Source organism: Carettochelys insculpta, chromosome 14, assembly GCF_033958435.1.
Source record: "Carettochelys insculpta isolate YL-2023 chromosome 14, ASM3395843v1, whole genome shotgun sequence".
NCBI classification, from domain to species: Eukaryota; Metazoa; Chordata; order Testudines; family Carettochelyidae; genus Carettochelys; species Carettochelys insculpta.
In genome coordinates, this window is record NC_134150.1 from 42,290,718 (window position 1) to 42,316,841 (window position 26,124).

Here is a 26,124-nt window from a genome sequence, read left to right on the forward strand (position 1 = left end):
GCAGGGACAAAAAGCCAAGCTGCTGGCACTGTGCTAATCGGCAGGGCAGCATTTGAATCTCCTCTGAGTGACTGCATTCACTGGGAACGCTGGTGCTGAATGATCTGTGAAGGCGTGTCTGCTGCATGGCAGCCAAAAGCTATATCAGCTTTGCCTTCCGTCAGCATTACACCCTCAGAGCCAATCTGTAACCCACAATTCCCTCGGCTAGTGTCACTACTTGCCCAACGCTCCTGTGTCTCTTTTGGATTATTTTCCCCCAAGTGCACCAACAGGCATTTGTACAGACTGAACCATTTTATTTTCTGCACATATTTCTAAGTACTTTACATCTATTAAAACTATTTTCCTCCTTCAATGATTCTAGTCACAACCCCCTATTTTTTATTATGTGCAAAAAGTGACAAGTTAACCTCTTTCTCGAGACTTTTAATAAATACATTATACAAGACTGAGGTAAAAATTGACCAACTAAAGGAATCACTTCTCCAGACCAACTCTTACTTATTGCCATTTATATTTATGCTCTTTCAATTCTACAGTCTTTTGATAGCACAAATATGCAAGGCTGGAAAACAGGGAGGCACTGTATCAAAAGTGTGAAAGTCAAAACTACACCAGTGTGCGTAGACCTGTGCATACACAGATTGTCCTTTGGACTGTATAGACCAGGGGTGGGCAACCTGCATCTTGCAGGCCACATGCGGCTTGCTGGGGGTTCAGCATATGGCTTGTGCACCTCCGGACTGCTCCCTCAAGGCTCTCAGGCCCTGGGGCACCAGGGCCCTGCATGTCCTACTCCTTCTCCACCCTCCCAGTATTTTCAGAGTTCTGTCCCTGCTCCTTCCCCTCCCTCCCAGAGGCTGAACATCCACAAACAGGAGTGGGAGGAATGGGGATGAACAGCAGATCAGCCATTCATGGCACTCTGACAGTGCTGGGTGGGAGGAGAGGAGTAGAAAGCATGGGGCCCAAGGTGCAAGAGGCACATGTGGGGAGGGGGGAGCAGACAGGGAGTGTAAAGGCTGCAGGCCACGGGCTGCCCACCACTGCGACAATGGAGGGCCATTCACATGGCCCATTCACTAGCCTTGGTTGCCCATCACTGACACAGACACAAACAAATGTATAATGTAACGGCTTTTTAGAATGATGTGGCTGTGTCCCAGTATTCAACAAGTTCTGCCTGGGCGGTTCAGTCTAAGTCTCAGGTGACGAACAGATTTACTGAGTAAATGAATAGGATCCATCACTGATGAGCCACAGGAAGAGGTGTCTCTTTTACAATCCTTTTGTTTGATTAATTAAATGTATCTGGTTATAACTGATTTTACTCCACCCCCCGGATATCAGACAGCACACCACAAAAAAAGGTTCAATTACCTTGTCACAAAGGTTTCAGTAACACATGGAAAACCACATAGTCACCTAAGGACAATCTTTGCTGCGGTAAAATGCACTCAGCACTTCCCCAGGTGGAGTGGTGCTCACGGCCCCTTACCTGTATCCGACTCTTTCTGATCTCCATTTGTTCCAACAGTGAAAGGCAGCTTCCGTTTTGTAGCTCTCTCTTTCACCTCTTTGCCGCCATCACTCCGGTCCAACTTCGGAGTCTTGGTTAGGGAAACTTTATCTTTATCCTAGGAAAGAAAGAGAAAAAATTTCACAGAGCCTCTCCCCAGGCATCTGTCATCGTGGATGTTTTGTGCCCGAGTCCAGACTTTTACAATACTTAGGCTGAGCCACTGCAGTTACCCAGAGAAAATGATCTTCTGTCAGACAGGGGTTTTCCTTTTCTTCCAACAGGTCAAACAGACCTTGCTTCTCCTGTTTTCTGCTTGCAGAATATGTGCAGATGAAATGGCTAGAATGGTATGAATTCAGCCTTCAGTGCCTTTCCTCCTGCTGGTTGCTTCAGAAGGGTACATGTTTAGATCTTTTCATAGAGGGGAAGGAAATAAATATGTAGCCTCCCACCAATACAGAGTTAGAACTGAAAGGGACCTCAGGAGGTCATCTAGTCCAGTCTCCTGCCCTCTTGGAAGGACCAAGCACCATCGCAGGCATCTATCTGCCCCACCCCCTAAATAGCCTGCTCAAGGATTGAACTCACAACCCTGGGTTTAGCAAGCCAATGCTCAAACCACTGAGCTATCCCTCCTCTCATGCCAGAGCTCTCTATGCCAGAACTACCTGCACAAAAACAACCTTTTCTTCTGGGTGAAGGCTGGGTCTCCAAACTATTCTGTACAAACACTAGGCAGGGAAAATAGATAGAAAGTCTCTTGGGGCTGGGATAGTTGCCTCTGAAGCACATACAACCCATAGAGTGCAGCTCTGACCCTGGGAGATGCACAGATTCATTCATACCTTTCCTTCCCAGAGGGCAGCAAGCTGTAATACCACCAGACAATCAGTTAAAGTAGCTACCCATTTACCTTTCTTAATTATGCTAGAGGAATTGGCCACCAATGTTAAAAACACGGAAGTAAACACACGAACAAAAGATCTGTGTCACTATTTGTGTAGTTAATGTAACAACAATGTGCTCTCACTGAGACATGCTTGGGAGGATTTGATTTTTATCAGTAATTGTCAAACAACTTCACTGTTCACCCAAACCAAAGAAAAATATTTTCATTGATGGTAATCAAGATTAACAGGTGGACCCAGTAAGAAAAATACTGCTTGAAAAATGGTCTGAGTTTGATTTAAGAGTATTTACTTTGTATATTTTGACGTGTGGTGTGAATAACTTGTACTGTAACTCTTCTAGAGATTTAACTCTTTGAATTGCAAGGTCTAGCGCCACAGTGACTAATGTTTTCCATTCACCGCATGGGCTGAACTGGACACTGCAGTGTGGCAAAATGTGGCTCCTTAAAGCTGGGTACATGGAGTGTCCTCTGCCTGCTCTGCACCCCACCATGTGGTGGGACAAGTGCATGGTGGCAGCAGCGGCTCCAGTGGCCCCAGCAGCTGTGGCCCAGTGTGGCCTGGCTCCAGCAGTTACGGGCCAGTGCCCACTGCAGCTCCAGTGCAGCTTGCATGGCCCGATGACTCATCTGAGCTTAAGTCTGTGGTGTGCATGTAGGGGGAGGTGGGGCAGGGGCGAGCCTTAAATTTCTCTTGGACACCACTGGTCTCATGTCATTAAAAAAATTATCTGACCCCACCCCAAATGTCCTGCAACTAAAAAACATTTATATAGATAAAGTTATCCTATAATTTTGCACAACTGAACACTTATATTGATAACTTTGATGGACATCAGTATTTATTTTTAAGCATTTTTAAAATGTGTTATCAACAAATAGAAACAAAATTCTGCCAAGCCTACATCTAAGTGAAAGTATCCAGGAAGGCAGAAACTATCACTTTGCCAACAAAGGTCTGGTATTCTACCAGGCAAACATGCCAGGATGATGTTGCAAAAGAGCAAGGAAGACCTGTCTGGCAAAAGGACACCATGCTGTGGTGAGAAATCATGTACAGTTAAATTGGAGTTACATTAACACTTCCTGTTGTGAGGAGACAGAGAGAAACAGGAAGTGATAGTAGTAAGCTAGGTTTTTTTGGGGGGAGGAGTTTTTGAGTAAAAGTCCCTAGCAGTAGTTAGGGTTTTCCAACCCTCATTACGATAACAGAGTATGGGGGACAATGCACACTGTGGGTGGGACAAAATCGGCCCACTGAGAAACAAAAACAATATTGAAGTCCTTGCCTTCTCCACACTGAGTAGGAGGGTTTTCCCTTGCCAGATGCAATGCTTCCAGAGCAAGTCTGTGGAATAATCTGGCACTTGATAAGCCTGCTAAAGGGACTGGTACTCTAGCCAGACAAAATACCCTTAAAACGGTCTGTTCTGCATATATTGGCATCAAAAACCATACTGCAAAGCCCCAGCCTGGCTCTAGAAGGGGAAGAGCTCTCTGCTGTGAACAGAAACAGCCCATGTGTCCTGTCAGCTGCAGATTTCACATCTAGCTTTCCCACATCCCCAAGTTACCTCACAATCTTCACTACCACCAGGGGTATCCCAGCTGTTCATGCATAACAACAAAGGTTGTTCCTAGCATGGTATTTGCATGGGGAAATAGAGGATGGAAGCTATTTCCATCTCAGACATCCTCTAGAGCAGTGGTTCTTAACCCTTACTGCAGCCTGCATCCCTTTGGTTCTCAAAATACATTCTCACACCCCTTATCAAAAATGGAGATGGGGGGCCTATACGCTTTTAAATGCATATTAAATATATGTAAAATAGTTTCATGTTATTACTCACCACAAATAGCAGTATAATAGGCACACAAAAATATGCAAGTACTACCCAGAGATGTTGCGGAGTTTTGCTGTGGAAGTAAACTGTAACTGACGTGCTAACAGTTAGCAGCTAACTGAATTCACACATAGGTTTGATGAAACAAAGTAGTTGTACTTCCATGCCTGTGCTTAATTTGTGTTTTCAATGATTTACCTTCTAAAAAAATCTGGCACGTCTCGCTCCCCCAGAAAGGGTATCATGCACCCCAGTTAAGAACCACTGCCCTAGAGAAAGGGGTCAACGCACTTCTCAGCTTGAACCATCTGCTAGATTCATATGCAGCTAGTTGGCCAAGTTCAGTAACTTGGGTCCTGTAGATCAGTGTTTCCCAAATTGTGGTCTGCAAAAGGATTTCAAGGGACATGGGGGTAAAATTAAAATACCAAAAATCAGGAAACAGGCACTGGGTGAAGGGGGGTACAGTGCTAAGGCTGAAGTCCCAAAAGGTATATGCAAATGTTTTTCAGTTTGGGAAACACTGACGTACGGGACCATCCACTTTACCCTGCAGCTATCAAGAATTACTACAGAAGACGCAAATCTCATGGATAAACAAGCTAGTCAGAAGCACATGAGTGTTTTTCCCTCAATGAGTACAGAAATACCCCAAATACAAACCCGGCATATGGCATTCCAGGGAGAATCCCTGCTTCTCCTCCCATTCCTTTGGGTTCCTATTGCTAAATAGCCACCCTTGCTTCCAGCAAACTTCTCTCTTACAATTGCAACGGATCTCACAGCAAGGAGAGACCAGCATCTGCACTGTGCGCCAATGGCTTTTGATTACGTTGCTTCTTCCACACCTCAGAGAGCTGAGGCAGCACCACCGGCCGAGCAGTTCATCCTCTGACCCCTCCCAGGTGAGACCAGCATTCACTCTAATTGTATCCAGCCCTGAGCAGAATTAATTTTGCTGTGTGCAATGCGGACATGATGTGCGACACAGAGAGGATGTGCGACATCACCTTCGTATCAGTGCACTAACAACATTCATGCCTATCCCGGGGCACTACCCTGTATCCCAGCAGCAGCCAGAAGATCTGGCTCCTGGGGGTCAGAGGAGGGATGAGGTTTCACAGTCCCCAAAAACCCTGTGACACCCATGCTCAGGAGCAGCACATGCTGCACTGGCCACTTCCCTGCAGGCCCCAGAGTAGAGCTGCCTAGGCTGGGATCCCCCTTGCTGACCCCAACATGGAGCTGCCCCCACTGCAGCATTCCCTGTTGCGGCTGGCAGGAAAGGACCCTCCTTCCCAGCCTGTGGCAGCTCCAGGACATGGGTAAAAGCATCTCCCTGTGCAGGGCTTAATGGCAGCTGTGTGGCAATGCAGTAGCGAGAACTGAGGCTGAGACATCAGACTGCCTCTAGACCTCTTCCTGCACAAAAGCCTCTTCTCACCCCAGAGTCTGCACACTCCTGCTTTGAAATATCAGATGCTCAGTGCAGCTCCCCACACCTCACCACCTGCAACCCACCCCCATATTCCCATTTGACCAGCCTGGCTCTTTGGGGTCTCCTAGCCACCGCATGCAGTCTGCCAACATTCCTCATTGACTTACACATACCACACACAGAACTGCTCTGTACCAACCCTGCAGGGATCACTGAAATACCCAAACTAATCAAGACCACTGGAGTTCAGGAGTGGCTGCTTGCAAATCAGGATGAAGGTGTGGTTATGTGGATTGTGCTGTGGTGTAGAAGACACTGGGAACTGTGAGCAGAGTATAGATGGGTGGTTGAATGACAACTGCTTAAGCCCGTAATTCAGCAATTTAAATAAAAAATGAACGAAAGCTTTTGTTATGTGATTGTCTCTCACACTTATACTATGGCGGGTTGGGGCTATTCTTCAGAACGGTCAGGTGGGAGCAGATGACAGGGGAGTAGCAATTAGTCGAGGACCAGTCAGAAAAAAACACGTCAGAAGAAAGATTTAAGCACGTCTTCACAGGAGCTTGGCATGTCACTGGATAAAGATGGGCGCATGTAAGCTCTGCTGGAGTGAGTGCATAACAATAGCTGTATGGCTAGAGCAGCCCTGGCAGTGGCTTGCTCCAGCTGCCCCAGTATGCACCCTAATGACCCGGCAGGGCTGGATTCAGGCATCCAGCCCAAACAGTGATCAGTGCTGCCATGCCGCATCACTTGTGAGACTGCACTAGCTTGACTGAGTTCTTTACCCCCACAGGGAAGCACCTCTCAGCGGCTGGGCAGGCATACCCCATTGAGACTCTGTTGCATAAAGTCAGAGGAACTGTTTAGAGCTGATATCAGGCTCTGTCTTGGTACTTCAGCAGGAAGGGCAGGTGTGTGTAAATCACCTTTACCTTCCTTTATGTCTGAGAAACCGGTTTATTCAAATAGAGAACAACAAATTTTAAATCTGTAGCATTGCTTTCAAAGCAAAGCCAAACTGCTCATTTATTAACGTACAGTTTCAATATTTGAACAAAAGCGAGACCATAAATATTTAGATTTACTTTTAAAAATCCACTAAATAAAATAATCTTAACACTTTAATTGATGCAAGATAATTGCAAGAAACCCAGACAAAAGAAACTAACAAATTTCCTTGTTACCCTCCCCCCTCCACAAACACCAGTCATGCTGTTTTGCATCAGACTTGTAAGATCCTGGAAGATAGCTTATAGTGCCAGCACAGTCATAAGACAATGTCGTCACTGTGTGTAAATTGCTCCTTCCTCCTTCTTTATCTGGTAAGGGCTCAACGTGCAGCTCTGAAAAGCTATGTTTACACCCATCAGCTCATGCTATTCACTTTTTCCTTAAATTATTGACAGTCTGACTGGCCTAATGGCACACAATATTAAAGCTGCATTAAAAATGCTAGGCATCTGTGATGTATGTTCCAAACACAACACTAGCACCTTAAAAATAGATTTAGGAGCTAAGGATTTCTTAAATTAAGCTCCATGACCCATGTCTAATAGCTCTCCAGTATGAGCTCTGGCTGTTTCAAAGACTGCCTCTGCTTTTGTGGTTAGACGAGCCAGTAACAAACATTACTTAGTACTTGGAACTAGAAAAAAGGAGAGGCTTGTACAAGATAAGAAACAGAGATTTTCCTCATTGCAGAAGTTATCAAGGTGCCAGAAAAAATTGAAAGCAGCCAAAATAAACACACTACCATTTTGTTGAAATGTTCTGTTTGGAAAAATACTTCTGTCTTATTTTCTGATGTGAATAAAAATAGTTTGCAACAACAAACGATGCCATGTTTTGTGCCAGCTACTATTCCAAACAGATCAGAAGGCTTACGAGGTCAGTGACAGGGATCAGTTTACATCTGTCAGGGAGGGAGGGTGAAAGACACAGACAGGAATGATTGGCAAGCAAAAGCTCAACACCTGAGCTACTAGATTCTTCTTTGTTCCATTCAAATCAACAATCAAAATGCGGAGTGAGCAGCCAGAGTCTTATTACCAGCAGGGTAATTTGCCCCACATCCAGGTTGATGTGGCAGTGCAAATGCTAACACAGCAGTGCCATCATGGGCTAAGTGGTCACCTTCTTTCCACATAAGGTGATTCTCACAATGCAGACCTGCTGACATCCCCAGAAAACTTGGAGAACACTTCAAAAACACGTATATTCATATGTTCGCTCAACTGGACAATCCCATAAAACCAGAAGACTGTATGCAAGTTTCTCTTCTCCTACTGCTTATTTCTTAGGTCCAACTGCTCAACGCAGACATGATGACACAAGCCAAATGAGTTCCATTTCTGTTCGTGGCACAAACCAGAAACCCACAGCACTTCTCACTTCTTTGAAAGTGGGCTGGAAGCTGGTTTCTAGCCCCTGGTCAGGAGACCAAACTGCCAAAGAGTGGTATCGCAGAACAGTAAGAGATCTACCTCCTGCTAGAGGGGCAAGAAACACCAGTCGTAACTGACATTTCTAAGACTACCCCTTAATGGCTCAATCACTCCTCGGCCGCAGCAATTTATACCCAAAGTGACCATACATCCCATTTTTACTGGGACAGTTCCTTATTTAAGCTGTCTAAGAGGATTTTTAAGAAAATAGGCAAATTGTCCCATATTTTGCGGGGCTCCTGTTCCCTGGCATCACTGTGTCTTGGGGTGGCAGCCTCTCCTGCCAGGGAGCTCCTCCATTTGGTGGCTGCCCTGTTCCCTGGAGCCCTGCATCTTGTGACACCAGCTCCTGCTGCAGAGGAGCTCCTCTGTGGGGCAGCTGCCCCATTCCCTGGCACCCCACTGTGGCAGCCCCCACTGCTGATCAACTCCAAAACTGGGAGGCTGCTGCGTTCCTCGGTGCCCTACACTCACGGGAGGCAGCTCCCACTGCCAGGAAGCCCCTCCACGGGTCAGCTGCACTGTTCTCTGGCCTCCCATGCCTGGGGGTGGGGGGCAACTCCCACTTCATTCCCTCCCCCGCCGGGAGGGTTTGGAACACCCACCCACCAGGGGGTTCTATAAGCCTCCATCCCTGGTGCCTCACCCTGCAGCAGCAGCCCTGATATGGGACAGCAGACCCCACCCTACCCCCATCCCCGGAGGCTGGTGTCCCATATTTGCCGTAGGGCAATGTGGTCACCCTATTTATATATTTTATATTGCATGCACTGGGCCAGGAAATGCAGACAGCTCTCTGAGAGCTCCAGGACGTGAGGGGCCAAGTGAACTTCATACAAAAAATAGGATTCTTTCACTGAAACCTTTAAACAAATTTCAGCAGGAGAAAACCCGTAACGCTCTCAGTTGCTGGTTGCTCTTCTTTCAGCCAAACTTGGTAGCAAACGCAGACTGACTGTGATGCTGGACTTACACTGTCACTTCAAAGCTCTATTGACCCTTTTAAGTTAGTGTAAACATATAACCAATTTAAACTGATACTTTGGAAACCAAATTTCTCACACATTTTCAAATGACAACATTGCCAAATCTTCAAATTACTCTTGGGAAAGTTCCAAAACATTCGCCTATGCAAAATGCCCGGCCTCGGCCGGGGCGAGCAAAGTCGGGGTGGGGAATTTCGTCAGGGAGCACAGCACCATCAGCTGCCGACTCTCAGGCTCACCCATCTCCTTAAAACCACCGAGAAATGGGAGTGTTTGCACGTACACGCGTTCGCATTCATACACCGATTAATAAAGGTTTTACATTCTCCAGACTGACTGGCACTTGCTGAAACGTTTTAATTTCTCATGTGAACATCACTGAACTTTCCATCCGTTTGGATGACATTAGACAGGTTGGGGGGCTCCTGCTAACTGCAGGGACAAAAAGGTGGCCAATGTAAAAAGTTTGCTCTCCCCTGGTCTAGTCAATAGTGCCTCTCTTACGAATTAGTACAGTGCAGGTTGAAATTCTCTTGTCTGGCAGGACCACAGATGTTGCTGGACCAAAGAGCTCCAGCCACTGGGCTGCAGAGGAATCCTCCTGGTGGCAGGGAGCCCTGCTGGCAGCCCATTCAGAGGAGCCCCGGGGCAGTGAGCCAAGCTGGGGAGCCCGGCTGGGGTTGGGCAGCCACAGGGACCCCAGACATGGAGCCCGACTAACAGCCCTGCAGGAGTGAAGCTCTCCCTGCCCCAGGCAGCTCAGGGCAGCTAGGAAGAAAGCCCAGCCAGTAGGCCAATACCCTTTGACTCCTCTTCCCCACAGGGCAGCCAGAAGGCCTGACCTCCCCTCATTCAGCACCTGGGGACCTGAGGGGTCCTGAAAGAGGGGAGGTAAGACCTCCTGGGTGCCTGTACACTGATAATATCAAATTAAAGAAAACGACTGAACAACAGGACAGTGAAAATGCTCCCCCATAGAACACATCACGGATTAAGAATGCGCACACTTTGGCAGTTTAAATACAATATGCATAAAGAAATACTTAAATATATTAAACTTGTGGAACTTAGAGCTATGGGATATTAGTAAGATTTACTGCAGGACGAGTTAAAAAAATAAAACTCAAACCATCTCCAGTTGCTCTACTAGAGTTCAAAATGTAAATGTCACAAATCCTCATGCTTTTGGGCACAGTGATTATTGGCTGTGACCTAGAACAACTGTCTCCCCCCTCGCAGTATTCTACTGCGGAATTAAGTGTATTATAAGGGGATTACCAGCAATTTCTTAGGTATTCTTTCTGGGTGGCAAAACCACAGTTATTTTTAGAACATGCTAATTTCTCTCTACTGCAAGTATCTCTAACCAATAATACTGAAGGTGATATAAGTCTGCTTAATTTAGACAAGCAAATATGTACTCGACTGGTTCTACGATAAGGGTCTGTAACACACGTGTAGTAACACAAAAAGCAGCCAAGTAGCACTTTGAAGACTAGCAAAATAGTTTATTGGGTGAGCTTTCGTGGGACAGACCCACTTCTTCAGACCGTCTGGAGAAGTGGGTCTGTCCCACAAAAGCTCACCCAAAAAACTATTTTGCTAGTCTTCAAAGTGCTACTTGACTGCTTTTTGTTTTGATAGCGTATAGACTAGCACGGCTTCCTCTCTGTTACTATTCAACATGTAGTAAGGTTAAAGGGTACAATTACAGAGGACAGAATAAATTCAGAACACAAGTTCAAAAGTGTGGGAGCAGCCATTTTGAACACCAAGTGCACATTTATGATATGGCTCAGTAACAGGTTTGTTTGTTTTTTCCCCCTCCCCCCTTATAGTCCAGATTAGGTCAGCTTTCTGGAGCTCAATAGTCTGTCACTTGTTTCTTTAGGCTACAATCTTGTGCTACAAATTCTAAATTTTCATGGGGGAAAACATTCTTTAGCTCTTATAATTGCAAAAATGACCCTGAAGGCACGAACAAAGTGCAAACCGATGCTAAGAAATAGATTTTGCTCTGAACACACCCTGAACAATTGACACCACCAGTTGGGCTCTGCCTGGAACTGCCCTGAAATTGCATTTTGGAGACACACGTCTATCTCACACAACTGGAAGGGACCTCAGGAGGTCATTGAGTCCAGTCCCCTGCCCTCTTGCAGGAAAAAGCAGCACCCCACCCCCCTTTTCTCCTATTTACCCCAGATCCCTAAATGGCTCCCTCAAGGATTGAGCTCACAATCCTGGGTTTAGTAAACCAGTGCTCAAACCACTGAGTTATCCCTCCCCGCCCCACTGTACAGTTCACAAAACTGATCATCTTCCTAGCCCCGCATGCAAAGACTTTCATTACCATATGGAAATCCCCAAAGCACTTTGTGCTGCAAACTAGATCAATAGTATTTCACATTGCAACACTAAAGAAAAATAAGCAGTGGTGAATAAAAACATTTAGTGCAATCAATGCAGCAAGTATCCATTTAGCTGGTCTAGTGCAGACCTGATAAATTGAAGATAGAGTGCTTTTCAGTTGACCCTGGTGCTCCAGCTGTCTGAGAAGAGTCTCAGAGGGATAGCCATGCTAGTCTATATCTGTAAAAACAATGCCAAGTCCAGTAGCATGTTAGAGATTTATTAGGGAATAAGCTTTTGTGGGTAAAACCCGTATCATCAGGTGAACTGGAGTGAAAATACAACAGCTCTCTCTGTGTGTGTGTGAGAGAGAGAGAGAGAGAGAGAAAAAAAAAATTACTGCAAAAGAAAGAAGTTACCAGTCCACTGTAAATTAAGGTGATCACTCAGGGTGATTGTGGCCATTCAGTGTCACTGATAAGGAGACAGGGATATCCACAGAGGGGAAGTTTCTTCAGGTCTGATTTGTGCCTGTCTATACTTTGGTGCAGAAGACAGGGAACATATATAACCTGTAAGGGAACACTGAACTCCCTTGAAATTTGGTAAAGTATCAGAGAGGTCACCGTGTTAGTCTGTACCTTCGAGAACAACAAGAAGTCTTGTGGCACCTTATAGACTAACATATTTTGGAGCATAAGCTCTCGTGGGCAAAGACCCGCTTTACCAGATGCATCTGATGAAGCAGGTCTTTGCCCATGAAAGCTTATGCTCCAAAATATCCGTTAGATTTAAAAGTAGTCATCTTCTTATTTAAAAAATAAAACAAAACTTCAAAACTCAATTATAAAGAGAAACAGCTGAATTGAAAAGTAATTTGCAAATTCCAAACTATATAAATAAGATCTCAATAAGGATCAAAATGGGTTAACGCTCTACAGAGGTAACACGCTCTCTGTGGATATACATATCTCCCCATCAGCCACCTGAATGGCCACAAGCACCCTGGCTAATCACCCTAATTTACAATGGACAGTAACTGTCTTTTACAGTAATTTTCTTACACACGTCTGCCTTTGTATTTCCACTCTAGTCCACCTGATGAAGTGTTTCACCCAGGAAAGCTTACGCCATAATAAACTCTATGGTGCTACCAGGCTCCTGGTTTTTTTCCCTGAGGAGAGCAAGGTAAGCCAATAGAAGAGTATCTATCTACTGATCATGCAGCACAGCAAAGACACTGCAGAAAGTTAACCTAAACTACACTGACTCCACCCAAGTTACCCTACTCCAGCTATGTGAATAACTTAGGTGGACTTATCCCAGTCGTGAAGATAAGCCCTAACCAACTGGACTGGCCATACAAAATGCTTTTTGAAATGCACCAACCTGTCAATTCAGGGAGGGAAAGATGTCACTTGTATCACAAAAAATTAAACCATAGGGAGTAAAAGCCTTGACGAAGGGAGTTTAGCCACATATTGGGAATGACAACACTTACACCAATTCCTATTACGACAGTTATTTGCTTTGTAGTAATACCAGGACTAGGGGCCCATTGTGCAAGGTGCTGTACTCACACAGAGCGAGAGATAATCCCAGTCTACAATTTAAGTAGAAAAGCAAATAGTTGGAGAAAGATTAGCTTTTTACAAATGAGGAACTAAAGGACAGAAGGAACTGGTGACTTGCCCATGGACACACAGAGCATACTGGCAGAGATGGGAACTGAATCTATCTCAAGCCCCAATCCAAAGCCCTAACAATAAGAACATGCTTCTTTCTTCTCCAAAGCAGCTCACTAACTTAGACACCCAAGTTGCATTGTTAAAGGTATCAATGTATCATTAAAAGTCAAAAGGACTTTGCCACGTAGAGGCCAGGTCTTTTCTGAAGTGGGACTTGAGAGACCTAGGACTTATCTACGCTTCGTGAAAGATCAGCCCACGCAGGGTTCATCTTCTGGGGTTCAATTTTGTACATCTAATTTGGAAGCTCTCAGGGTCACAGTTAATCCTTGTACTCCTTGCAAGATGTGAGGAGTAAGGAAGGTTAAAGGGAGAAACTCTCCTGTTGACCTTTCCCTGTAAAGACAGACATGTTAGTCAAGTGCAGATGCCAATTTTAGCTATGCAATTGACATAGGTAAAATTACCTGTCTGTGGTTGACTTTCTACATCTAAAGTAGACTTAGCCTTAGAGAAAAGTTTACCCTACAGCTTGGAGGAGGGCATTAGGTTAGCCTAACGCACCCCTGTTTTTCACCTCCAACCACCACCTTCCACAACTTACCCATTTGTAGCTGGTGACCTTTCTTTCAGTGAAGTCTGATTGCTCTCCTTTCAAAGGCCACCTCTGCCACAGCCTACATGGATGATGGAAGTCGCTACAGAACAAACTCTGGCAAACTCTCACCAAGGCATGTAGAGTGGGGCTGGACGATTCTCCGTCAATGGCAATTTTAAAAGCAAGAATGGATTGTTTTCTAAACCTGCTCAGTGGTGGGGCCTGAAGAAGGAGTTAATAGAGTGAGGTCCTATAACCTCTGTTACGCAGGATGCCACACTGGATGCTGACTATGGTCTCTCCTCCAGCTTTTAAACCTACAGAAAACAAAGTAATTTCTCTAACGCAGGCTGAGGTCTTAATCTACACAAATTGTTAGTGCCCAGCAAACTGGATGTAAATCTAACTCTCACTGGCTGACAGGGGCAGTGCCCTAACTGCTTGCACGGACCCTGCTGTTGTGCATTGGCAGTTCCCTAATGTACTTTGATCCAGTTTTGAAGCAGGAAGTGTGGAATGGGGATCTGTGAAGGCTACATGAAGAAATGTCTTACCCAGGCTGTGTCCAAGGCCTCATCTACATCTGAAACGGAAGTCAACCTATCTGTGGCACTCAGGGATGTGACAACTTCACTTCCCAAGAAATATGGCTAAGCCAACCATCACCAGATCAACAGTAGTAGCACTGCCAGATCTATTGACCTAGTCACTGCTTCTCGGGGGTGAATTTCAACAGAAAAAAATTTGTAATGCCTGCAATGTAGACAAAGCCTGTGTCTCTCAGACTTCTTCTGAACAACGTCGCTAAGATACAGCCTTTCCTATCCAGGCACATAAAAACGCTCTTTCAGCATCATCCTCTCGTACTGTGCTTACTGTAATAGCCTTCTCTCTGGCCTTGACAAACACAGTCTTGTATTGCTCGTATCCACTGAGAAGGCTGCCGCAAAGATCACCTGCCTAGCTCATTGTTTGGACCATATCACTCTTGTATCCATGCACTGACTGCTTCTTCTCTGAAGTATCAAACAGAAGCTGCTTATTTTCACTTTCATGGTATATCCTCACCCTACCTATCATCTCTCATCCAGTACTGAAAGGCCAACACCTGCCTCCGATCAAGTCCAAGACAGCAGCCGCTACAGGCCACTTGTTACATTCTCAAATGATCACTTTCATGCCCCCTCAGGCTGCCCTGCATGCTTGGGTGGAGCGCCCCATAAACTTCTGCAGAAATAACACAGCCTCCTTCAAATCTCTCCTTAGAGCTCTTCTTTGCTGGGAAGCCCACAAAAAGTTTGGCTCGGATTAGCCTGTGGTATACTAAGGCTATAGCTCGTTATGCTGACCAACGTGGTCTCCCCATTTCCTTATGTTCCTCCATTTGTTTGCCTTACACTAAATAGCAAATTCTTTGGGGCAGGGACTTCTCTGCTTTGGACTGTCCATCATTTAGCGTATGGCGGTTCTGGTCTACGACTGGGGCTCCCAGACACTGCAGTAAGACAAACAACAAACTGTACAGAAGATAGGTGCGCTTTTCAAACCCTCTCTGGCTAAGTTCAACCTGGACCAGCCTCTACAGCTGCAGAGCTGTCTCACTCTTGAGAACAGCGGTTCCCAACCTTTTCAAGACGGCGACCCAGTCGACAATTCAATAAGACTTTGTGACCCAAGGCAATTCAAAGCTGGGGGGCAGGGGGAGGTTCTCCCCTGGGAAAAATTTTTTATAAAACTTGATTTGCCCCTGCATCGACCTCATACAAGCACTGCTGATGCCCCCCCGCCCCAACTCCTTTGCTGGGCCACCGCTGCCTCCTCCATGCAGCTCCCCCACTCCTTGGACTTCCTTCCCCCACCCGCAGCATGGGTTGTTCCCTGCCCTGCCACACTGAAAGGGGACTCAACTGAATAGGTTTAATGGCTGGATCCCTCCTGCCAGCCGTTAAACCAAATAAATTGAGTTCCATTTCAGCATGGGAAGTCGGGACTGGGAGATGGAGCAGTGAGCAGCAGCAGTAGCAGGAGCTGCAAATAGCTCCTTAAAGAACCACATGCAGCTCGGAGCTGCCCAGCTGGTGACCTTTAGAAAACCTAATGGTGACTCATGTTTGGGTCCTGTCCCATAGGGTGGGAATCCTTGCTGTAGGGGGAACTAGTGCTGTCCTTACTAGAGAAGGAAGGAGCACCAAAAGAAAGCCTTTTGAGAATGTGTCCCTGCACAAGAATAATGTAAGATGGGGAGCTGTTTTGTCCAGCAGTTTTTGCATTTGTTTAATGAATTTAAAGGTGATGTGCAAAAGGTGATGGCAGAGAGTAGAATGGGCTTGGATCCTGGTGTGCCTATGCTGGTCCTCTCCTTCCCCTGGGAGCACTTGACAGATGACTGATGAACTGGAAGGTTTCTGACATCAGAAAGCTGAAATATAAAGGAGATGAGGGCTTTTGTTCTTTTTTTTTTTTTTTTAAATCCATCTTTTACAAACTGGTCTAACATTTAAAAATGCTTCACTCAGATTCTCGGCGTGGTGTTTAACATCTTTATTAACGATCTGGAAGCAGGAGCCTGGAGCAACGGTTCCCAACCTTTTCGAGACAGCGACCAATTTTGACAACTGAGTAAGACTTTATGACCCAAGGAAATTAGAAACTGGGTGGTGGTGTGTGGGGGGGGTGATTTTTATAAATCTTGATTTTTCCCCCACCCCCAAGCTTAAACCCCTCACAGCCCCAAAACGTGCCCCCCACTGCTAACACACAAGAGCACGGCTACTTGCCCATTGCTGCTCCTTCACCGGGCTGCCACCACCACTACCCCCTCCGCAGGGCTCCCCCCAAGCCTCCTACTCCCTTCCCCCACCTGCAACATGGGGAGTTCCCCGCCCTACTGGGCTGAACTGGGACTCAGTTTAATGTCTGCATCCCTCCTGCTGGCCTTTAAACCAATTAAATGGAATTCCATTTCAGTGTGGCAGGTCAGGAACTGGTAGCCAGAGGAGTGAGCAGCAGCTGCAGCAGGAGCTGCAAATGGCTCCTTAAAGAGCCACATGCAGCTCAGAGCCCCCCCATATGGTGACCCTTAGACCATGTTTGGGTCCCGACCCATAGGTTGGGAATCTGTGCTTCAGAATATTTTAAGAACCTCTACAACACATGGGAACAGTATTAGAGGCACTCCTCACCAGACCCCGCCCCCACACCAGACTGTTCTCCCTGGCTAACCTCAGGAGAGATATTTCCTCCCATTAGGGGGAACACCACAGGAGACAAAGTTTTCAAGTACAATAAACCCTCAAGATACGTGCAATTGAGTTGTGCATGTCTCAGGTTAATGTGACAGGCAAACGTCAAGAGGTTGGAACCAGGCTGCCCCCTGGTTCCTGGGTCTCTGCCACTCTGGGAGCCAGGAAACAGACTAGCCCACCTGGGCTAGTCAGTTGCCCAGCTCCTGAAGGCCCTCCCCTCAATTTGCATGAAAATCTGACTTATGGTGGGGTTGCAGAAATGCAACCCCTGCATAACTTGAGGGTTTACTGTACATGCAGCCCACCAAGGTCTGATGCAGACATAACCCGTATCTGCCGAGAGTGGGTGGTGAGGGGGAAAATAATGTATTTGGCCGGGGGGGGAAGGGAGAGAGAGATCACCTTGCATCAGGGTCAGCAACCTTTCCAAGGCGGAGTGCTGAAATATGACCTTTTGACCTCTATGTACTGTCTAAGCACTGGTGATACTTTTTAAAGTCATTAATAGTCTTACTTGTAACAGCCTCATTAATAAATAAAGGTGCAGAGCTTGATTGTTTGTCTTCAATCCCACCCTAGACTGCCCCCCATCTGTCCACAGGGGAATGCGGGGGGGACATGAGACATCCCTGACCCCCTCTCTGTGGGGCAGGGGGGTGAATAGGAGGAGGAAGAAGAGGCAGATATGAGAGACACCCGCCCCTCAGACTCCAAGGGAACATGCCAAGGGCAATGCAGACCCAGGGCCCAAGCGCAGTTGCTGAACCAGCCCCCTGCCAGAATCCCTCTTGGGCCAGGCTCTGCCCCACCACATCAGGATCCCTCTTGGCCCTCACCCACCTCATGTTTTCTTACTGTTTGATCAGTGGACTGAGTCAGCAAAGAGCTGGAAAGCAACCACTGCTAAAATACAGGCTGAAACTCCCCCATCCAGCAACATTCCTTGTCCAGCACAACAATCAACGTGGCTGGACCAGAGCGCTCCAGCTATGCAGACCAGAGCAAAGCCCTCCAGGTGGCAGAGTGTCCCGCTGGCAGCCCATTCTGAGGAGTCTCGGGGGAGCCCCAGGGCAGGGAGCCAGGGTGGGGAGCCCCACTGCGGGGAGCCCAGCCCCAGTCTAGAGCCCCGCAGCAGGGAAACAGCAGGGAGCCCGTCTGGGGCACAGAGTCCTGCAGCCGTGGGAACCCTGGCCAGGGCAGTCCCCTGCTGGGGCAGAGCCCTGCAATGCTGGCAGGGGCGTGGAGCCCCCTGTTGCCAGCCAGGGCATGGAGCTCCCCACCAACAGCCTGCACAACTGTGGGAAGTCAGCAGCGATCGGAGAGCTGGACAGGGAAGCCAACCGAGACAGTCCTGCAGACCAAACTGGGGTGCCCTACCAGCAATCCCCACAGATCCTGGTCGGGACAGCCATGGGAATCCGGCTGGGACATGGAGCCCCACCCACAGCCCCAGCAGAATCTGGGGCTAGGAGTGTCCCACGAGCCCCACAAAATGCTTCCGAACATGCCGACAGCCTTGTCCCACCCCACCTCCTGAGTTACCAAGTTTTCTGCTCCACATAGACACAACAGGCAGTGAGAGGGGTGGTACAGGTGCCGTGCCTGCCCCTCTGGGTGGTTTGGAGTGCTGGGTTCACCCACCCCTCTCTGCTCACCTGCTGCATGGGGGGAGGAAGGTTGGGGCTGAGCTCCCACCTCATGCCACTAAAAAACAGCTGGAGAGCCAATCTTGGCATGCGTGCCAGGGGTTGCCACCCCCTGCTGTACATGTCACCTCTGAGAAGATCTTTCCAACAACTCTTGGGCTAGGTAGGCAGCCAATCCTGCCAGCGCCTAGAGGACTGAGCACACTGGTGTGGGGATTACATGCATCTAGGCCTGGCTGTAGCTGGCCCTGGCCGACTCTCAGCACATTCTTTCCCTAGAGGTCCTACATCCTCAGACATCTTAGCAAGTGAAGGGGCACACAGTCAGTGTGTCTACTGCCTGGCTGAACAGAAGGCAGGGAACCTGCTCCCAGTACTGTTGCTAGTGACCCCCCAGCCCTGCACACTGACCAGGGCCACCATGTTCTCCTCACCAGATTTACGGAGGACGACGGACGGACACAGCCCTTCTCCTCCTGTACCTTCTCACCTGCTCTGTCCCCAACATCCAGGGCAGAGCAGGGCAAGCAATGCTGCCTTCCCCGAGAGGCTCTGTCACTGACAACAGCTGCACTGCATGGAGCCAGCGCCCCAGAGAGGTCACCCTCTTGCAGCATGCAAAGTGCCCCCATCCCACCACCCCCTCTGCTTCCCACCCGGACCTGTCTACCAGGGAGAGGCACCAAGCAAGCTGTGGAGGCTTGGGGGCAGGGAGAGACAGGAAGAAGCAGGGAACCCCCCACCTCCGGACAATCCCAGCAAAGCAAGCAATGTAAGGATAGGTCAGCGCTTGCAGAAGTGTGGGAGGATGGAGAGACCTGACACCGCTCCCTCTGCCCACGCACACGCTACCTCTGGAGGACTGTTTTTCAACCTAGCTCACTCCCCTGGCCACTGCAGAATAACTAAGGTATCAGAAACTACTAAAACATCAATGCTGAAGACTACTAAGGGGTTACAGCTGGAGTGGGGAAGCTCTCCTACTTCTTAATTAGCACTGCAATGAAAAGGGAACAGGTTTATGCGTGCTTCAACATAGCAACAGCCTGCTGCAGAAGAATGCAGCTGGAGTCTAGCCCTATTACCATCCTGTAGCACAGAACCTGTAGCAGCCAGGCCATGGGGTAGTCAAGTCTGTAATAAAGGTCAAAACATCCTCACCCTATTTTTTAAAGTTGGTGTCCCAATAAGTAACAACATAAGGCTTTTTTTAATGTTCAAACAATCTCATGTTAGGTTTGCAATGAGAAGACCTTAAATGTCGAAATTACTGTTTTGCCTTTTTATATTTTAATCATGATTATCCTGAAATTATATTTCAATCCAAGCGTATATGGTGCCTAGATCTCCAGCCGACTTAATTTATTGACCGACGAAGGCACAGTCTTTCAGCTACCATCCTAGACTCAGGGCAGGAGGAATTACAGGCGGAGGTGATGACAAACAACAAGTCAAAAGTTGTTGTACCCACTTTAGTGTCCATACAACAATCTCTGGAAAAACAAAGTCTAACTGTCAGCAGCTTATGCGCTAAGTCACCATTCCACCCTTGCAGAGAAAGTGATGATTTGCTGTACATCAGCCTTCAGCCAATCAACCTGGATCAATGCTCAGTCCCTAGCTGACTACGGTCTGCAAATTTCTTCGCAGGGCAAGACCACCAGAATTAAGCAAGTCGAGAGGCTGTATTCTCTGTCCACATTAAATAAGGTTACCCCACAAGGTCTGAACTGAGGCAACACAGAAACAAGCTAAAGTCCCCAGACTTCCTATTTGCAATATCAGTCAAATAAAACTATTCCTTGTGCCCTTTGATGTACCTACTCCATACACAGACATGTCAAACCCTCAGCTTTGTATTCTAGAGTAATTGGTGCTAGTGATCAGCTTCCAGCATCACTTGCCAGGAAGTAGTCAGGGCAAAGTCAGGTATCTTCACGGGACAACACAGCAGCACTCTGCCATCATTTCTCCACATTCAAGACTACTGTTCCCAATGTTTGCACTCTTCCCCGTAAGTACCTTGTGTTCTAGAAGTCACCCTGCCTGGGACATTTCTGTCTGCCCCATGCACAGCAACAGAAAGGGAAGTGAGCAGACGCTACCTTGCCATGGGATATCCAACTCCCGTCTGAAATGTTGCAGTGACACATCTGCTCTGCCTTTCTCCTTTTGCCACTTCACCTGAAAAGCCCAAAACCCCTTTCTGGGCTGAATGGTCAATACGACCCTTCAACATTTACAAAATTCCAGGGTATGTTGTCATTTGCAAAGAAGCCAACGGAGGCCGCGCTGGGGACCAAGGTAACGATCAGCCCTGGGGAATCCAGGACTTTTCATCCAGCAGTCAACCGGAGGCAGAACAGAAACTGGCAGAGGGCAGCATCTCCTCGCTATTGAAACTCTGAAAAACATCTGCAACTGATCGACGTCTTGGATAAACCCCATTCTGCAGCACCCCGGTAATCCTGCAGCCCACGTTCTAATACTGAGTGGGAAGAAGAGCGCTGGCACATAGACACCACAGTGATAATCACAGCCTAGAGAGATTAAACAACATTAGCACCGCTCCAATGCTGCAGGTACTACTGAAGGGAGAGCACATGGCTGGAAACTGCAAGTCATTCTTACAAACCATCAGAAACAGTCCTGTGGGAACCCCAGGAGGGAGAAGGACCAGGAAATGGAGAGGAAAAGATGCGAAAAAAGGCAACGCAGAATGGCAATGTGGAAGAGAAGAGGGTCAACAAAGGGAAGCTGGCGAAAAGGGAGAAACAGAGGGTGGGAAAATAACTGGCAAACTCTTTATTTGCAAATAAAGCCCTGATTGACCTATCAGAAGTTCCAACAGCTTCAGAGGTAGGAAACACCGCACAAACCGGGACAGGGGTCAGAAGGAAAGAGTTAGCAATATCTGGCTCTCTCGTGGACTAACAACTGGATACACTTTGGTTTCCACTATTTTAATTAAAAATGGCTTTTTATACACAATTCAACAACAGAAGCTGCCTCTAGACTTCACTGTTATCCAGGGAAGCGCTTCTGAGGACCATCAAAAAGCTGGGGAGCAGGGATAGGAGCTCAGGTTTGGAGCAAAACGAGCAGCATTTATGTTGGGGGTGAAATGGGAAAGCAGCATCAGCCGCCTTCAATACTAATTTTCATTTCGGTAACCTCATCTGTAGTGCTTAGCACAGATCAAACCTCAGAAGCTTTAATTAAAATCCAAACAGCATATTTTCCACAGAGCTACTGAAGTATCTAAACTGGTCATTCATTATTAGAGCACAGCAGATGTCCAGGTGTGCTCAGCACAGCTCAGATTCTCACACGGATACTCCAGTTGTGAGCACAAGAACAGTATGCAAAAAGAGATGAGCTCCTCCCCTAGCGACATTCACACAGTACTTAGGATTTCACTGCACTGTTTGTCCCTGCAATGGTTCTTTAAATCTGAAAACTTTAAAGATCACTACAGTTTTACTGAACACCCTTCCCCAAGGGTGTCAAGTCTCTACCAGGTAGCTCCAGTACCTCCCAATGGGTATTAGAGACACAGGAGATATGGGCCAAAGCGCAGCACACAATAAGCAGATTCCTTATCAGCTGGCATGTCTTCGCCGTACAAATATTATTTGATTCAGACTCAACGTCATCTGCTGATACAATGTTGGGCAATGTCTGGGCACAGCAAATACAGGAGCGGCTTACGAATGGCCGGATGCTACCAACTCCCAGCGTCTCACTGCGAATCAGCCCCCTCTAAAGGAAGGTGAATACGAAAAAACAAGCACGCTACCTTTTTCCCCGTTTGTTTCTCCACCATGTCGTTGCTGAGAGCGAAATCTTCTGACTGTGGTGTTTTAGAACACCCACCCTTGGGCATCGTTCTACCTTCCTTACTTGATCTTCATTTATGCTGCCATCGCCTCGTCATCAACTGTCTGTTTAGAGAGAGGAAAAAAAAATCAAGGATCAGGCATTTATAAAAGACCATTTAAAAGAGATAATACAGGACCCTTCCTCTTGCAGGAAGCCAAGCCATTATGCGGAGGTCCCAGCACAAGTGCAAGCATCCCAGCGTACCACCTCAAAGCAGGGCCAAGGGCAAGTACAATTTTTAAGGGCGAAAACAGCCACATGCATTCTATGCACTGGGCTGCTTCTGAGAGACTGTTTCATGTTAATTTCTCTCTGAGGCACCAAGGATAGTCATTGCAACAGACTCAACTCAAACGGAAAGCGATACCCTTACTTTGTGTATAGAACTACTCAATTCCCATGTGAGGCTTCTCACAGCTACACTGACCTCCAGCACAGAAAATTAAGGCCCTGGATCGTAAAGATGGGACCCATGTACAAGTATTTTAGTATTAAGGTTAACTATTTGTGCCTACAGAATTTATCATCACTCCTGTGGATTCTTCTGGTGTCAAGGGACTAATACACAAGGCAATTAATATATGGAGAATTACAAAGTCCACTTATAAAACATGCCTTTTGTATGGACCAGTTTCTCATCTCAAGAGAAAAAGCGAGGATGCAAACACAAGGTGCATTGGTCCCTGAAAGGTTTTCAGAGAAGCTGCCCAAGCCCCTTCAGTCTTCGAACTGCCATTGTGCCCCAGCCTAGGTAAGGCACAATTCAGGAGAACAACAAAGAGCTCTGTTGCCTGTGCCATGTGTTGCCTGGTTACAGAGCTGAAAAGACAACTGACATCTGAAGTACACAGAAGTATGTGTTGTAACCAAGATCAGAAATGTGGCCTGGAGCCAGGGCAGGCAAGGCCTTTTGGGGGAACAAAAATCTCCTCTCCTGAGGCTGGAGGCTAAAAAGCATCCGCACAACAGTCTACTTTAGGGCTTGATTTGGGTCCTTAGTCTGAAGCACAACTCTTATTATACTTAGGCTGAAATGGTGTACGGGGGGTATTTGAAAAATCTTTCCCCTGATAATTGCCACCTGATGGCATAACACATTGCACCCATGAATTTTTTAATGTTAGATTTTTTTTAAAAGTACAATTGCAGGAAGCTGTTCGGGAGCAGACGGTCGTTCCAGAGCACCATTCAGAGTCTGGGAAAAATGTGAGTAGGGACGAGGGAGCTAACAGAAGCAAGATGGGAGGAAAAATCAAAACCTCCTACCAATTTTTGGCTGCCTGAAAAGCTTTAAGGCCCACAATTAAAGGGGGCTGAAACCCACATGAGGATGACTAAATATCCATCGCTCCTCTTCTGCCTATTTTCAGTCTGGACAGTGAGGCCTCTGACTTACATCACATTCTGCGGCAAAGATCATCTTCCCAGCCCATCGTTTTGACCAGTCTTCTCTTTGCATGCATCCATTGGCTTCTGTCATGTAAGTTACCTGTCTTGGCCCTCAAGGCCCTTCCTCACCTATTGGATCTCACATTCAGTATTGGAGGTAGGAATCGAACCTTCAACTAGAAGCCAGCACGAGCCATCATCTGCTTGTTAAATTTTTAAACAATCTTACTCATGCCTTTCCCAGACTGCCTGCAGCTCACGCTCAGGCAGGGCTCTGCATCAGTAACACCTCCTCCTTCAAACCTCTCTTTAAAACTCTCCTCTGCCAGGAATCCTACAAAAAACTTGGCAGTACTCAGGCTGCTGGTGTGCTAAGACCACTGCCTGTCCTGCTGACCAAGACTGTCTCATTGTTTCATTGTACTCCCCCAACCTGTCTGTGTCCACCTGCTGTCTCTTGTCTCAGACTGGGAGCACTTTGGGGCAGCAGGTAGCTCTCTCTTGTAATACGTCTGCAGCAACTAGCACCAGGGGACCCTTGTCCCAAGCACTACTGTAACAGAAACAATCATTCCATTTACTTTCGAAAAACTCCCTGGGAAGATCTGAATGTTGTAAACATGATTGGAAACTATTGGCCCCGTCCACCCCACTGACAACAGGCTTAGATTCGTTTTTAAAACTTACAGAAATGTTACCTGACCCTTTCCTACCCCTACAGCAACAGAAGTTTGCCAACCAAATGCTATCTATGGGCAATGCTGAGACACATCATTTAACAGAGATATTATAAAGCAAGACTTGGCTTTCTTCAGAGCAGCCATGTCAGTCTCTGCTCTCAACACACAGGTGGCTGAGGAAAATGAATCCACTATTTAAGAAATGTAAAAGGGACCTGGAAGTCTCCCTGGCTGTGGCTCCCACCTCCCAGTAGGTGTACAGTCCAGAGCTCAGCTATGCCGGGTACCAGAGATGCACAGTAAGGACACTGCACGCCTCCTTTCTAAAATGGAGGGAGCCAAAATGACATCCCTGACTGCCACACATTCTCTGTGGAGAGAGCAGGGACAGAACATACAAAGGAGGTTGGAAAGCATTCCTCACCACTCTTCCTAGAAATTATGAGTGGGGAGGAATCCATAAGATTGCTCACATGAAAGCACAGGAAAAGAAACATTTCTATTAATATTGAAGCGAAATACTCCTGACCAGGCCTTTTGGAGTAGCATGCCCACCTCACACTGGGATGTTTCCACAGTCCCACTGCACGGCATAACCAGGGCATGAAGCCAACAAAGAACACATAGGAGCTCATGTCAAAATGCTGATGAAAAGTGACGATAAGCAGCACCTTGAAAAGAAAGTTAGTCTTATCAACCTATAATGCCCAGAAAAATCTAACTGTTGGAACTCAGAAACCCCTCCAGTGAAGACTGAGAGTCCCTGGTACTATGACAGAACAGCATTACTGATTTGGTTCACATAGATTAGGCAACATACAACCTTTAAGAATAACAAAAAGACGTTGAGCCCTAACGCAGTGGAGAAAATCATCCACACGTGACTTGACGCAGAGATCGCAGGCACCCACTACAAACCACCAAGTCCATCTCTAGAAACCTGAACTATAGGATTGTTCCCTACATAGTGTTTTCTGGTGTCTCGTCTAGTAGCCTCTAACGATTGCTAGCATTTCCATCTCAACCAAAGCTAGTCTGGCTCATCAATGGAAGCTGGTCCAGTAAAAGTCATTACTTCCCCGCACCTTGTTCTCACCACTTCCTCTGGTAGGTTATTTACTATCTCTCACATCTCAACAGCAGAGAGTTTTCCCTGATTTGCCCAACCTCTGTATTCCTTTCTTAAGCTCATCCTATTAGTCCTGGTAATAACCCAGGACTTGAGCTGAGTCACACTAATAAGGAAAAAGAGACACGTGTGTTTGTGAGCGGGGGATGGCTGACACTGGGGTGATGAATGGAACATGTGTAACGTTCTAATGCTCGCAGAGGTCAACGACTCTTTTGAGTATATGCACTTTCACAACAGCATGAAAATCTTAGTGATGAAGATTCAAAGGACGTGCTGTTAATGTTCGAAATTCAGTCAGGCTACATGGGAATATTTAAACACATCACAGAACAGCCTCATGCACTGTAGTTATAGTAATG

At 47.0% G+C, this 26,124-nt stretch overlaps 1 protein-coding gene across 3 annotated transcripts in view; it reads right to left on the bottom strand.

Annotated features, from left to right (window-relative positions):
• ANKRD11 (ankyrin repeat domain containing 11) overlaps positions 1 to 26,124 on the bottom strand; it is a 240,614-nt gene that overhangs the window by 43,685 nt on the left and 170,805 nt on the right. For all 3 annotated transcript variants that reach the window (XM_075009252.1, XM_075009253.1, XM_075009251.1), the window contains exons 3-4: positions 22,482 to 22,626; positions 1,502 to 1,640 (exon numbers count right to left, since the gene is read on the bottom strand). In XM_075009252.1, coding sequence (XP_074865353.1) covers positions 1,502 to 1,640; positions 22,482 to 22,568 — 226 coding nt within the window. In that variant the 5' untranslated portion in view covers positions 22,569 to 22,626. The remainder of the gene's footprint in view (positions 1 to 1,501; positions 1,641 to 22,481; positions 22,627 to 26,124) is intronic.